Below are 16509 nucleotides of genomic sequence, written 5' to 3'. Positions count from 1 at the left end.
ATACTGAATCTTATGGTTTGCAGATGCTTACTTTTTTAGATATAAGGCACTTTTTATTAACTAAAAAAAATTATAACAGAAACTGGCGACACTAAAATTGCATTCTTACGAAAATGGCACAACTCAGAGTCATGAATTTTGACACAAAGACTCAGAAGGAAGTGTACTTTCACAGGTTTCGAGGGGTTTGTTGTCGCGGCAAGTGGACAAGTCTGGTAATGAATCGATTGTCCTGAAGAGATAAACGTAACAACATATCAGGCTTCAAAATGGCCACAACGGTTCAAGGTTCGTCAATTTTGGACAATTTGCCCAAAGATTCGACTTTTGTCGCAACACAAAAGTTTGTCGCTTTATCTTGGAAATCAATAGGTTGTCAAAAGCCGAAGACAGTGCGATCGCAGAGTCGATCCCCGCGGATTTGCACTTTGAGATTTCACCAGATTTGGGACATTGGTATAGCCTTTCTGTCGGTTTGCACCCTTATATAAAATTTGGGGTGCCATATGATAGAAGGGGTTCTAAAACATGCTCCAGCGCAAAAAAAGTTAAATTTTTTAGGACCAATCCGTTAATTTTCGGGTCAGGCTGTTCAATCTCTACATACTGAGCTTGACTATCGGTACATACAGTGCTCAGTCAAAGCTTATATACATTGAAAGAGAAAAAACTGACTGGCATTTTCAATTTTTTCTGTTTCTAAGTATAAGCTTTAACTGAGCACTCCGCCTCTAGGTCACAGGCGGTTTTAATTGCGGCAGGAACTTTCTTCCCCACACACAAGCAGACATATGTTTTTTAGAGAGGATTTCACATTAGTAGGTTCCTGGTATGATGAGAAACTCCTTAACCTGGCTACCAGGTTCACATGAATTGGTTAATTTATGCGCTAAGATTTCTCATTTATTTCTATTTTCTACCGCAGTAATGCTATTCAAATTTCATATATTTCATGTTCGCATACTTAGCGTGCAGAATGCTATTAAACAAAAAAAAACCTGAATACTCAGAATAAAATGGCCACTTTTGACCTGGTGACTGGCCCTCTTTAAGAGTGAATATCCTTACAAACATCATAACATAACCATGTGCTGCTGTAGGACATTCAGGGAATGATAGATTTTAATAAGTATCTGACGCGCCCCCGGGGCTGTGGGGTACTCGGTGCCGGGCCGGTCGTTGCTAGGGGAGATGTCACAGTGGCGGTGACCTGGTCCGTGACTCAGGGAAGTCAGTAAAAAGGGGATATTTACAGGGGAATTAAAGTTCTTATATACAGTTCTTGACGCCACCTGTGATATGCGGCTATGTGGAGCCGCTGCTGCGGAGCAGGTCCTCTGGAGCTGGTGTGAATGCAGCAGAGTTGGTTTAGCTCTCCACAGGTAGAGCTTAGCTCCAGGGCTGTGCTGCCTTGTTATGGATGTTGCTGTAGCAGTTGTGGTGCAGTGTAGTGCAGGGGGTGATGGCGCAGCAATAATTTCACAGAGACAGTGGGGTGCAGTCTTCAGGGTTTACTCACAGTTGTTAAGTTCCTCAGGTTATACTTTCTGGACTACAACCTCCCACGTAGCGCTGCGTTCACCAGGCAGGGGTTCAGCAAACTCCCAGGTGTTTCAAGAGTGCTGGACAGGACCCCGTTCTATATGCCCTTCTCAGCCGTCTTCCTGCGCTGGCTCTCACCCTTCTTGCCCTGCGCCTCGCCAAACAATGTCCTAAGCCAGTATCCTCGGATCTTTCTGGGCAACCTGGAGTTCCCTGGATCCTACGTGGTTACCTTTTTGGCAGCTTAAGTGCGGATGTGGCAACTGCACCCTGAAAGTACAGAAGCCTCCGGTTTCCAGTTGAACTTTGTAATTCTCACTAGTTATGGGCCGGTCCCCTCTGCGGCTTGATCCCTCCACCGTCTGGCAGATTCGGGCGTACAGGTGGCCTCCAGCACTGCCCGTACCCCTGGGATCCCTTCTTCATTCCTGGAGCCTTTCTCCTGCTCCTCCTCTCTCTCCAGTCTTGGGCCTCTCTGGCTAGGCCCTCCTCCTGAGCAGAGCTCCTACAGAGCTCCTGCTCCTCTCACTGTCCTCCTCTGACTGAACTGAACTCCCAAGATGGCTTCCCTCTTTATACTATTCCTAACAAGTGCTCCACTGATTTACTTCCTCCACCCACACCCACTACATAGTTCCCCCTACTTTGGTTCCCCCCACTCCAGCCAGGAACAGGGCTCAGCAGGGAAGCGACACATCTTGCCCCTCCTGCTGGTCTGGAGTAGTGTAGTGTTGGATGCAGGTGTTAGGGTCCCGGGCTGTACTCCTTCCTTACCTGAGAGTGAGATACCACACCTCTGGGTGAGATGCAGTACCTCTGTGGCGACTGAACCCGCAGGGGCGCCACATATCAATAAAGGGATGATTTTTATTGAGTAATGTAATCTGCAGTGATTACTTGAATGATGGAGATGTATCTTGTATACATTCATTATATTGGGAGTAACTTATTGAAGCGCCTGGTGGGAGGTGCCTGAGCAATGTTGTTAGTCTGCTCCCAGCATCCTTGCTAGTTGTCAGGTCCCCTGTTTTCCTATACCTGCCCATACCGCTTGTTCTTGTCTTGCTCCTGCCTGTCCTCGCTTGCGCCTTCCAGTGGTATCTGCCTGCGCCCACCTGTATACCAGCCGGACCCGCCTGTACCTGCCTGTGCCCACCTGTATTACAGCCGGACCCGTCTGTACCCACCTGTATACCACCCGAATCAGCCTGCCTGTGCCCACCTGTTTACCAGTCGGATCCGCCTGTATACCAGCCATCCCTGCCTGTACCCACCTGTATACCAGCCGAATCCTCCTGCCTGTACCCACCTGTATACCAGCCGAACCCGCCTGTACCCACCTGTATACCAGCCGAATCCTCCTGCCTGTACCCACCTGTATACCAGCCGAACCCGCCTGTACCCACCTGTGTACCTGCCAGTGTCCACCTGTATACCAGCCGGACCCACCTGCACCTGCCTGTGCTCACCCGTTTACCAGCCCCACCTGCCTGCATCAGCCAGTACCTTCCTATCTACTGGCCGTGTCCGTAAGCACCTGCCGCTCCTGGGTTCCTACCATGCCTGCCTGTACCAGCTGTAGCTTCCCTCCTTCTAGCCTCCAGTCCCTTGGGGGTCAGCTGCCGTGCAGCCGAGGTCAGTCTTGCTGTAACACTTAACCATGCCCTCCATTCTCTCCATGGACCAGGGCACAGTGGTTCCACCACTCTCATTACACTTATAACAAAGTCACAATCTGCATTGGGCACAATCTTCGGCTACAACTTTGTTACAACGAGCTAGTGTTGGAGATCAGTTGCTAAGCAATTATTTTAAAATTGAAGAGTGAACCCCCTGCGTGGGGAAATTACTAATAATCTGCATGACAGTGTCATTATTTTTTTTCTTTTGTTTCTTCAAGAAAAGATTTGTGGAAATGAAGAATATCTTTAGAATTCCTCACTTGTCGGCTGGCGGTGTGGTGCAGACTGATCTCTTGTGAATGGAGCACTCCTCATTGTTAGAGTTGCTATAGTCACTGTAGCCTGGATATGCGTGTTGTCACAATGTGTGGAGGCATTCTGTGTCCATAGAACCACTCAGCATTTTCTCATTGCTCTGCCGCTGACGTCTTGCTGTCGGAACAATGTCACCAGGGATTCGGGGGAGTATGAGAGGAAGTTGTGACCCCCTTAACTTCTATTGTACTAATTATAACACCTCCTATGGTGAGTGAACTGTGGGGACAATTAGAATTTAAATTGTAATGACAGATATAAAATGGCATCATTTCCTGCTGATCTATGTCTATTCTGTGTTGTTTTAATCTTTGCAGGCACACAGCTTTCTAATGTTAGTGATCAGTCTGTATACTATATGCTCGGCGCCGCTCATCTGAAGTGTTTGCGTATACTGTACCAATAGTCTTGCAAAAGTTTTAGGCAGGTGGAGAAAAATGCTGCAAAGTAAGAATGCTTTCAAAGATAGACATGTAATAGTTTATTTATTCATCAATGAACAAAGGGCAAAGTGAATGAACAAAAGAGAAACCTATAGCAAATCTATATTTGGTGAGATCACCATTTGCCTTTAAAACAGCATCAGTTCTTCTAGGTACAGTACACTATCACTCAGGTTTTCAAGGAACTCGGCAGTGAGGTTGTTAAAAACATCTTGGAGAACTAACCACAGATCTTCTGTGGATGTAGGCATCTTATGCAAAAGAAGGCAAGAGGCAGGCACACTAAATATTGATTTGATTTAGGTTTCTCTTCTGTTCATTTAATTTGCATGTTATTAACTGATAAACTAATGAAAAAAAGACTCTTAAAGGCACCTGTCACCAGAAAAAAATGCCATTAACCTACAGATATGGGGCTAATCTGCAGGTTAATAGGGTTACTAACCTGCCCGGCGCCTGCACTTAGCCAAACGCTGCAGGGAGAAAATTAACTTTATTTCTCCCGGCAGCATTCTGGTTTTAGTCACGGGGGCGTAACATAGGACACATTTTTTGTCACAATTTTACTGCAGGTTTTTCCTCACTGATTAGTATGAGTGAAATCTGCAGCAAAAACGCTGAAAGAATTGACATCCTCGAGATTTAAATCTGCTCCAAATCTGTAAGGAACAAATAAGCAACGTATGTATGAGACTTCAGGGTCATCATTCACTTTGCTGTGCAGATTTGTCAGTTTTTGTGACAAATCTGCACAGAAAGAAATGTGACAAATCTGCAACGTATGCACAGGTCCTAACATTCCACATCTACAGTATGTAAAACCTTTGTACACCACTATATATATACACATATATTTATTTATATATCATTTATTTATTTTTTTATGCTGGCTTATATAGCGACAACATATTCTGCAGCACTTTCCAGACACTATCATCACTGTTCCCATTGGGCCTCACAATCTATATTCCTTATCAAGTATTTGGATTATATCCACACATATGTAGGTGTATTCTCATTTCTTACATTTATGGCATATCCTCCCACACCATACATGGGATTCCCATACAAGTGAATACAACTTCCGGCACCTCTCTGCTGACAGCAGCACACATGCTTGAGATAGATGCAGGATCCCACTAGTGAGACAAGCATGTGCTATAAAAGTTATGGTATATTCTCTGGATATAGTATAAATGTCCGAGATGGGAATACCGCATTAAAATATTTTAATTGCATGTGTTTTTTTCATAAATATTTAAATGGCAGAAAAAGTGCATATTTGAAGGATGCCTAACAGTCGTATCTTCTATTGTGACAGCAAGGCATCTGCTACCTCCCCCTCCCCTATCCTTATACCTATGCTGATGCTTCATATACAGGGATAAGTATGAATGGTTCTTATAAAATTATGGGTGTTATTTCCCCCTGACAAACTTCTGCCGTAAGTGAATTTAGGACACTTAAAACGTACAATTTATTTTCGGTCAAATTACCTCTTCCATCATCTCCATTACTTTAAAACTGCAACTAGAGAACTGTCCCTATATGTGCTTCATTCAATAGCAGCTGTTTAGTCTTGAAGTTACATCCATGTTCATATAGGTGGCAGTACTGTGGTCTTCTAAAAAAAAGGAGTCTATTGATTCTTGTCATGGTCCCCAATTTTGTCATGCAGGTCGTCCAGACTTTTCTGCTCCCAGAGTCTTGCACACTGGCACTCATTCCCATCGCAGTACAGGATACCAGTCTAGTTGTGTACTACTCCCCCAGTCTGGACCGGACGGATAACCCCCAAATGGGGTGAGCTCTTCACGTTACATTCTCTCTATAACCTGCTCTTAATAATTGATGGATGACAAACCTGTCTGGATAAGATGACTGAATGGCAAACACTTGGCAGATGAGGTTTAATGTAGATAAATGTAGAGTAATGCACCTAGGAAGGAGTAATCCTATTGCTACAATTACATTAGATGGGAGTATACCCGGGACTACAGAACAGGAGAAGGACTTGGGTATTCTGGTTACAAGTAAGCTGAGCAGCAGTACTCAATGTCAAGCAGCAGCCGCAAAAGCAAAGAAGATTTTAGGTTGTATAAAAAGAGAAATAAAATCCCGAGATCCCAACGTATTGTTACCCCTTTATAAATCACTGGTGAGGCCACTTCTGGAATATGGGATCCAGTTTTGGGCTCCACATTTTAAAAAGGATATTCAGAAGTTAGAGTCAGTTCAAAGGCGGCAACTAGATTATTACACGGGATGGAAGGCCTCTCATGATAAGAGGTTGGAAAAGTTGAGTCTGTTCAGCTTAGAAAAATGACACCTCAGAGGAGATCTCATTTACATGTATAAATATATGTGTGGTCAGTACAAAGGACTAGCACATGACTTATTCCCTCCAAAGACCATACTAAGCAGCAGGGGGCACTCATTACGGGTGGAAGAAAGGCGATTCCGATACCTAAACAGGAAAGGGTTCTTTACAGTCAGAGCAGTCAACCTGTGGAATGCCGACCACAAGAGGTAGTGATGGCCGACACTATAACAGCTTTCAAAAAAGGGCTGGATGCTTTTCTTACAACAAATGGCATTGTGGGTTATAAATAATCTACTAATAGAGAATGTATAACTGGTGGAGAAAGGTTGAACTTGATGGGCCTGAGTCTTTTTTTCAGCCTATGTAACTAAATTAGTGTTTTTTGTCATTGAAACTATATAACGCTGTATGGTTCATTTTGCTTCTCTTCCACGACATCAGCCTGATCCTCAGAGGCAATTACTCATCAATCACAAACAGAGACTTCACCCATCTTCAGCACGTGATGGGGGCCGAGCCGTTACCCCATGCACTTCACTCCCCACAAAGTGGATTCATCAGGAGCAATGAAGTTACCAACCCCAAGTCTAGAGCTGTGAGTAAGGAGAAATGATGGCACATTTACTGCATGGGTAATTCTAACCTCCGTAACTATTAAAGGGGTTCTCCAAATGATTTATTGTGTTCATTTATTATAATAGGTTAAGTCTGTTCATTTTGACACTCGGGATCATGGTTCTGAAGTCATACCGGGTATCCTACCACAACATCGACCGCTGCTGTTTGTGCCTCAAGGAAAGGGATCTCCCGACATGGAAAACTTCCAACATGTGGGTCAATGTTAAGGGTAATCATTAATCACTGTACCGTAAAACAAAGCAGTAATAAAAATAACTAGAAAACAAATTATTTATGCTAGATTCACACATATACATTGCTCTCCGCTAAGCCCTGCATTAGGGTATCACCCCCCCCCCAAAAAAAAGACAGGTTTCCGATAGAAACCTGACATAGCCCCAATGGACCCGTTTACTAGTATGAGTCTGACTGAGTCACTTCGGCCTCCATCCTGGCCGTGTTTGCCTTTATCAGACCACACTTTTGTGTAAACCTAAAAAACACGGATACTACCGAGACCCAACTCAGCCTCATAATAGTGAAAGGCTTCATCAGGGCTGTCGGAATTCCATCGAAATCCTGTTTTTTTGGGATTCTTACAGAAACCTCAACCAACACATTGGGGGCTCCAGCCCTGGGACATCTAGCAGGCAGTTATTTATCATCTGTCCTGTAGTTGATTAATGTATTTCATGGGACTTCCCCTTTAAGTGTAAAGGATAGATCATGTGCTTGGCTGTATTCAGAACCTTGACAACAGTAAATGAAGAAAGCCTTTGCATGTGCGGCCACTTTCCGTCCCTGCGGTCTGGCATCAGTCGGAATAAGGGATCAGGGGGACCCAGAGGTGGGACCTGCATTTATTATATAGTTATTACATATCCTTTGGATATTTCATAAATGTTTGCAGCCAGGCAATCCCTTTTAAGCTTATTGGCCAAAGTGCAAATTGTAAGATTTTGGGATTCTTTTTATTTATAAAAGGGATATGGACAACTGAATAAAAAATGTTTATTAAAAATGTGCTGAAAACAAATCTGTCATCAGGTTTTTGCTACCAAATCTGAGAGCAGCATGATGTAGGGGCAGAGAAACTGATTCCAGCGATGTGTCACTTACTGGGCTGCTTACTGCAGTTTTGATACAATCACTGTTTTCTCTGCTGCAGATCTAGCAGTTCTCTGAATGCTGATCTCTGTATAACCCCGCCCACATCTCTGACTGTCAGCTTCCTGCATAGGCAGAAAGCTGGTGGTGTGGGCAGAGTTATACTGAATTTAGCATGCAGAGAAGTGCTAGATTTGCAGCAGAGAAAACAAGTTTTAATCAAAACTACAGCACTCAATAAAGTAAGTGATATATCGCTGAAATCAGTATCTCTGTCCCTACATCATGCTGCTCTCAGCTGACATAGCAAAAACCTGGTGACAGATTCACTTTAACATAAAACCAAGGTTATTTAACAATTCCAACAGTTCCTGATGTAGTGCCACCCATGACTGATGTATCTGTGTCTAATACTACAGCTTAGCCCTATTTACTAGAATAGGGGGCATTGGGACACCTAGTCATATGTGACTTTGTGCCAGGTACTGCAGTGTCTTTCCCTGCTAATCGGTGGTGGTCTTGGGCGTTGGACCCCACTGTTCACACCTAGCTATCGGAATCTGCTTCTTTTCCTTTACTGAATTCACCTTATTGTCACAGGGTGCATCGTTCATGTCTACAGAATACAAGACCAGGTTCACACCAAAGGCATCTCATCACCGCCCAGGTGAGACTTGTGCAAGAAGGGTGGAGTAGATGTTTCAGACATATACAGATGATTACACAATTGTCTTGTCAACTATTATTTTTATTTTTTTAACTTGTATTTATTAAGATTTTTAGGAAGGGGTAACAATACACATGAGGGAAATTTTTCACAAAACATAAAAATAGGGGAAGAAGAATAATACCAGGGAAGGGAATGGGAAAGGGTATGGAGGAACAGAGGATAAAATTAAAATAATAGGTCAACTGAACACAATGCACCCATTTTTAACAGCACAGAAGGAAGTAGATATTTATCACCAATATCTATGCAAAATATTTTCAGGATCGTGAACTATTATGTTTTATCATTATGCTTTGATGGCTTTCCTCACTTTCTAAGGATGAAGGCAATAATTTATGCTATTGGAAGTAGCTATTCGATTATATGGGAAATTGGGAAGGATTGCATTCATTTTCCAACATAATGCTGTGGTGTCTCTGGACATGTAAAGCGCCTTAGTTGACCACTAATTCTAAAGTGCATTGGGAAAAAATTCAATAGGGACCCTCTTCTTCATTTTCCCTCATAACATTTGCATTGTCTGACGTCAGATAACCACTTTCCATAAAAAGTGTTCATAATGGACCAGGTGTAAGTCTGTTGCCATACTTTATCAACTTTTTTTTTTCTGCAGACAAATCTCAAACTGAAATAATCGGAGAAATGGAGAATTCAGGATTCACCGAAGGATCAAATTTGGAACCCATCACCCATGACCCTTACTCACAATACCATGTCCCGGTAAATCTTACCATTGTGACAAACAAATGCTGCTGATCTATGGCAGCTGTAAAGTAATTCATAAATTAATTCAATATGAGATTGAAACTCTCCATGATACATGATCTACAGTGGATACGGAAAGTATTCAGACCCCTTTTAAATTTTCCACTCTTTGTTTCATTGCAGCCATTTGGTAAAATCTAAAAAGTTAATTTTTTTTCTCATTAAAGAACACTCTGCACCCCATCTTGACTGAAAAAACAGAAATGTAGACATTTTTGCAAATTTATTAAAAAAGAAAAAGTGAAATGTCACATGGTCATAAGTATTCAGACCCTTTGCTCAGTATTGAGTAGAAGCACCCTTTTGAGCTAGTGCAGCCATGAGTCTTCTTGGGAATGATGCAACAAGTTTTTCACACCTGGATTTGGGGATCCTCTGCCATTCTTCCTTGCAGATCCTCTCCAGTTCCGTCAGGTTGGATGGTGAACGTTGGTGGACAGCCATTTTCAGGTCTCTCCAGAGATGCTCAGTTGGGTATAGGTCAGGGCTCTGGCTGGGCCAGTCAAGAATGGTCACAGAGTTGCTCTGAAGCCAGTCCTTTGTTATTTTAGTTGTGTGCTTAGGGTCATTGTCTTGTTGGAAGGTGAACCTTCAGACAGGTCTGAGATCCAGAGCAATGTGGAAGAGGTTTTCATCCAGGATATCTCTGTACTTGGCCACATTCATGTTTCCTTCAATTGCAACCAGTCGTCCTGTCCCTGCAGCTGAAAAACACCCCCCATGCCATGATGCTGCCACCACCATGTTTCACTGTTGGGATTGTATTGGGCAGGTGCCTGGTTTTCTCCACACATACCGCTTAGAATTATCACCAAAAAGTTCTATCTTCGTCTCATCAGACCAGAGAATCTTATTTATCATAGTCTGGGAGTCCTTCATGTGTTTTTCGAGCAAACTCTATACGGCTTTCATATTTCTTGCATTGAGGAGAGGCTTCCGTCGGGCCACTTTGCCTTGAAGGCCGACTGGTGGAGGGCTGCAGTGATAGTTGACTTTGTGGAACTTTCTCCCATCTCCCTACTGCATCTCTGGCGCTCAGTCACAGTGATCTTGGGGTTCTTCTTTACCTCTCTCACCAAGGCTCTTCTCTCACAATTGCTCAGTTTGGCTGGATGGCCAGGTCTAGGAAGACTTCTGGTGGTCACAAACTTCTTCCATTTAAGGATTATGGAGGCCACTGTGCTCTTAGGAACCTTGAGTAATACAAAAATTCTTTTGTAACCTTGGCCAGATCTGTGCCTTGCCACAATTCTATCTCTGAGCTCCTTGGGCAGTTCCTTTGAGCTCATGATTCTCATTTGGTCTGACATGCACTGTGAGCTGTGAGGTCTTATATAGACAGGTGTGTGCCTTTCCAAATCAAGTCCTATCAGTTTAATTAAACACAGCTGGACTCCAATAAAGGAGTAGAACCATCTCAAGGAGGATCACAAGGAAATGGACAGCATGTGACTTAAATATGAGTGTCTGAGCAAAGGGTCTGAATACTTATGACCATGTGATATTTCAGTTTTTCTTTTTTAAAAATTTGAAAAAATTTCTACATTTCTTTTTTTTTCAGTCAAGATGGGGTGCAGAGTGTACTTTAATGAGAAAAAAATGAACTTTTTAGAATTTACCAAATGGCTGCAATGAAACAAAGAGTGAAAAATTTAAAGGGGTTTGAATACTTTCCGTACCCACGGTAGTTTATAGTCTTCCGTCAAGGTCCAAGAGAAATTAGACCAGTGCGAGAGTTTACTGACGGAACCTCTTCCCTTTTGTCCAATTGACTACCTTTGATATGAGAAAACTAATCACCCTGTTCTCTGCTAAAAATATTATTTTACTGATTGACGTTCCAATCTGCTTATATGTCATAGAAAGGATACCACCGTCTGATGGGACACAGTATTACCAAGACAGACTTTCTGCCATCTTCTACCTTGCAGGTAACCACTCAACTGCGCTCATAGAAAAAAGGGAGTCCCGCAAAGATCAGAATGGGCGTCCTGTTACACTGCAATGTTTTAGTACCCAGAATAGAGCAGCATGGTATTTGTTTTCCCCTCTCCTCATATGACTCTTAGGCCATTTCCTAATACTAATAATAGGGGGAAGAGCTGCACAAGTGGCAAACCAGACTATAATCCATAGCTCTCAGAAGCCACATGGCTTTCCAGCCTCTATACAATGCATGGTATTTCAATTGTTGTACTGTGATGCCATACTATATTCACTGCTCAAAAAATAAAGGGAACACTTAAATAACACATTCTAGATCTGAATGAATGAAATATTCTCATTGAATACTTTGTTCTGTACAAAGTTGAATGTGCTGACAACAAAATCACACAAAAATCATCAATGGAAATCAAATTTATTAACCAATGGAGGCCTGGATTTAGAGTCATCCCCAAAATTAAAGTGGAAAAACACACTACAGGCTGATCCAACTTTGATGTAATGTCCTTAAAACAAGTCAAAATGAGGCTCAGTATTGTGTGTGGCCTCCACGTGCCTGTATGACCTCCCTGCAACGCCTGGGCATGCTCCTGATGAGGTTGCGGATGGTCTCCTGTGGGATCTCCTCCCAGACCTGGACTAAAGCATCCGCCAACTCCTGGACAGTCTGTGGTGCAACGTGACGTTGGTGGATGGAGCGAGACATGATGTCCCAGATGTGCTCAATCGGATTCAGGTCTGGGGAACGGGCGGGCCAGTCCATAGCTTCAATGCCTTCATCTTGCAGGAACTGCTGACACACTCCAGCCACATGAGGTCTGACATTGTCCTGCATTAGGAGGAACCCATGGCCAACTGCACCAGCATACGGTCTCACAAGGGGTCTGAGGATCTCATCTCGGTACCTAATGGCAGTCAGGCTACCTCTGGTGAGCACATGGAGGGCTGTGTGGCCCTCCAAATAAATGCCACCCCACACCATTACTGACCCACTGCCAAACCGGTCATGCTGAAGGATGTTGCAGGCAGCAGATCGCTCTCCACGGCGTCTCCAGACTCTGTCACGTCTGTCACATGTGCTCAGTGTGAACCCGCTTTCATCTGTGAAGAGCACAGGTTGCCAGTGGCGACTTTGCCAATCCTGGTGTTCTGTGGCAAACGCCAAGCATCCTGCACGGTGTTGGACTGTGAGTACAACCCCCATCTGTGGATGTCGGGTCCTCATGCCACCCTCATGGACTCAGTTTCTAACCGTTTGTGCAGACACATGCACATTTGTGGCCTGCTGGATGTCATTTTGCAGGGCTCTGGCAGTGCTCTTCCTTGCACAAAGGCGGAGGTAGCGGTCCTGCTGCTGGGTTGTTGCCCTCCTACGGCCCCCTCCACATCTCCTGGTAGCATCTCCAGCCTCTAGACACTACGCTGACAGACACAGCAAACCTTCTTGCCACAGCTCGCATTGATGTGCCATCCTGGATGAGCTGCACTACCTGAATAACTTCTGTGGGTTGTAGAGTCTGTCTCATGCTACCACGAGTGTGAAAGCACAACCAACATTCAAAAGTGACCAAAACATCAGCCAGAAAGCATTGGTACTGAGATGTGGTCTGTGGTCCCCACCTGCAGAACCACTCCTTTATTGAGGGTGTCTTGATAATTGCCAATAATTTCCATCTATTGTCTATTCCATTTGCACAACAGCATGTGAAATTGATTGTCAATCAGTGTTGCTTCCTAAGTGGACAGTTTGATTTCACAGAAGTTTGATTTACTTGGAGTTATATTCTGTTGTTTACAGTGGTAGCCAAAAGTATTGGCACCCCTGCAATTCTGTCAGATAATACTCAGTTTCTTCCTGAAAATGATTGCAATCACAAATTCTTTGGTATTATTATCTTCATTTAATTTGCTTGCAAGGAAAAAACACAAAGAGAATGAAGCAAAAATCAAATCATTGATCATTTCACACAAAACTCCAAAAATGGGCCAGACAAAAGTATTGGCACCCTCAGCCTAATACTTGGTTGCACAACCTTTAGCCAAAATAACTGCGAACAACCGCTTCCGGTAACCATCAATGAGTTTCTTACAATGCTCTGCTGGAATTGTAGACCATTCTTCTTTGGCAAACTGCTCCAGGTCCCTGATATTTGAAGGATGCCTTCTCCAAACTGCCATTTTGAGATCTCTCCACAGGTGTTCTATGGGATTCAGGTCTGGACTCATTGCTGGCCACCTTAGAAGTCTCCAGTGCTTTCTCTCAAACCATTTTATAGTGCTTTTGGAAATGTGTTTTGGGTCATTGTCCTGCTGGAAGACCCATGACCTCTGAGGGAGACCAAGCTTTCTCACACTGGGCCCTACATTATGCTGCAAAATTTGTTGGTAGTCTTCAGACTTCATAATGCCATGCACACGGTCAAGCAGTCCAGTGCCAGAGGCAGCAAAGCAACCCCAAAACATCAGGGAACCTCCGCCATGTTTGACTGTAGGGACCGTGTTCTTTTCTTTGAATGCCTCTTTTTTTTCCCTGTACACTCTATGTTGATGCTTTTTCCCAAAAAGCTCTATTCTTGTCTCATCTGACCAGAGAACATTCTTCCAAAACGTTTTAGGCTTTCTCAGGTAAGTTTTGGCAAACTCCAGCCTGGCTTTTTTATGTCTCGGGGTAAGAAGTGGGGTCTTCCTGGGTATCCTACTATACAGTCCCTTTTCATTCACACGCCAACGGATAGTTGACACTGTTGTACCCTCGAACTGCAGGGAAGCTTGAACTTGTTTGGATGTCAGTCGAGGTTCTATATCCACCATCCGCACAATCTTGCGTTGAAATCTCTCGTCAATTTTTCTTTTCCGCCCTCATCTAGGGAGGTTAGCCACAGTGCCATGGGCTTTAAACTTCTTGATGACACTGCGCACGGAAGACACAGGATCATTCAGGTCTTTGGAGATGGACTTGTAGCCTTGAGATTGCTCATGCTTCCTCACAATTTGGTTTCTCAAGTCCTCAGACAGTTCTTTGGTCTTCTTTCTTTTCTCCATGCTCAATGTGGTACACACAAGGACACAGGACAGAGGTTGAGTCAACTTTAATCCATGTTAACTGGCTGCAAATGTAATTTAGTTATTGCCAACACCTGTTAGGTGCCACAGGTAAGTTACAGGTGCTGTTAATTACACGAATTAGAGAAGCAACACATGATTTTTCAAACAGTCCCAATACTTTTGTCCACCCCCTTTTTTAGGTTTGGTGTGGAATTATATCCAATTTGGCTTTAGGACAAATCTTTTTGTGTTTTTTCATTGAAGACAAATTAAATGAAGATAATAATACCAAAGAATTTGTGATTGCAATCATTTTCAGGAAGAAACTGAGTATTATCTGACAGAATTGCAGGGGTGCCAATACTTTTGGCCACCACTGTAAGTGTTTTTTGAGCAGTGTACAATACTAATGGCTATTTCTGCTTATTGCTGCTTATGAGTGCTACATCAGTGCAACAGAGGGGAACAAATCTAATTAACGATTCATTACAGGGCAGAGAGCCATTACCAGCTCTGGCCGGGAACTCTGATCGAGACAGTGGTTTCTCCAGGGAATCAGATCACATTCTTTGTACGAACGTAAGTCTCATTAATTGCATTCTGTTGCTTCTTTTCATTCTCTGTCATAATTTAAGATCCCATATACATTAGATTAATGCCGACCGAACCTGCTGATATTGACAGGTTTGGCCAAAGTTCTGATGTATATGGGAACACCGACCAACTGATTGACATCTTCCTGACCATCGTACGTATCCAATTTCTGTTCTGTTGGACATAAGCAGGAGTGAGCACTCTTGTGTACGGGATTGTTAGCTGAAATGGCTGTCAGCCAAACGAGCACTTGTTGCAGCACTCAGTCAAAAGCTATCTAATGTATATGGCCAGCTTAAGATTTTCTCATTAATTCTGTTGACAATTAACCCACAGGCTCCATTCAACGATTTCCAACCCAAAGATAAGAACAAAGATGAACTTTTGGGAAGGATGTCCATTGGTAAGAAGGTGAGTAGTCGGCCATTTGGTAGATAGGTAAATAGCATCTTTTGGATTTTAGGTTACAATATTTTTTTCTTTTAGGAGACATCTGGATTTAGTAAGAATAATCTCATCTACATGCAATCAGGGAAGGAGCCCCCACAACAGTATCTCACCAACTACAACCTAAGGTGATGGATCTAGACCAGCTTCACTATTAATCACATTTGTATTAGTTAAAAACACCCTTTAAAGTAGTGGACAACCCCATTAATCTTGGAAACCAAGTAATAAACAAAGAAAGATTCCTGTTACTCAACAGGTGTCTGTTATACTCTATGTGTAACCAATTCCAGGTACTACAATCCCGTGCTCCGCGGTGGAGATAGAGAAGGTTGGACACGTGGTGGGATCCAGAAACAACTGCACACTGGCTTCTCTGTGAATAATGAACGGCATATAACTGGCATCTAAAATGATCTTAGCAGGTAAGAAGGTGAAATGGACGTCAGTGACAGGAAAGTCAATGCTCTCGAATTACCATATTCAACATATTTATAGTCAAATATATCTCTAATTTGCAGGGTGTGAAAAAGATTCCAACAATTCAACAACTTTAAGAACTGAAGATGTCTGCACACAACACTAATGACCAATAAATATCCCAGCACCATTCTTTTTATATTTCTTTAGAATGTACATAACCTCAGATAAAAACAAAATGAGCAAATATGCTGCTGTAAGTAAATAGTGATAGTACATGTAAGTAACAGAAGACACTTGATTAAAAAATAAAAGCCATCCCACCGTGATAAGCTGCACCCAATCAGGATAATTTGCTCCGCCCACCGTAGCCATTGAACCTCTTAAAAGACTGATCCTTCCTGTTCTGTAGATTGACTACTGAAAAGTTAAGTGCAGGATTACAATTACTGGCACCATCTATAAAGGCCTTTTTCACGTGTCTGGATATTTTCGGTACTGGAAATATCAGTACCAGAGATGTCAGTGCGTAGC

At 43.1% G+C, this 16509-nt stretch overlaps 1 protein-coding gene across 1 annotated transcript; it reads left to right on the top strand.

Moving 5' to 3' along the window:
• The first annotated feature begins 3552 nt into the window (after positions 1 to 3552).
• Positions 3553 to 16165, top strand: SAXO4 (stabilizer of axonemal microtubules 4). Its single transcript, XM_073657998.1, is given in 13 exon segments — positions 3553 to 3749; positions 5661 to 5736; positions 5738 to 5785; positions 6747 to 6900; positions 7007 to 7135; positions 8631 to 8697; positions 9374 to 9480; positions 11388 to 11456; positions 15007 to 15093; positions 15445 to 15519; positions 15595 to 15683; positions 15849 to 15980; positions 16077 to 16165. Coding segments are annotated over 12 exon segments (1101 nt in total). The 5' UTR covers positions 3553 to 3667; the 3' UTR covers positions 15967 to 15980; positions 16077 to 16165.
• Positions 16166 to 16509: the final 344 nt, after the last annotated feature.

Source organism: Phyllobates terribilis, unplaced genomic scaffold (assembly GCF_046119375.1).
Source record: "Phyllobates terribilis strain yellow unplaced genomic scaffold, ASM4611937v1 Scaffold_13__5_contigs__length_258822181, whole genome shotgun sequence".
Taxonomy (NCBI): Eukaryota; Metazoa; Chordata; class Amphibia; order Anura; family Dendrobatidae; genus Phyllobates; species Phyllobates terribilis.
This window is presented reverse-complemented; position numbering and strand designations above follow the sequence as displayed.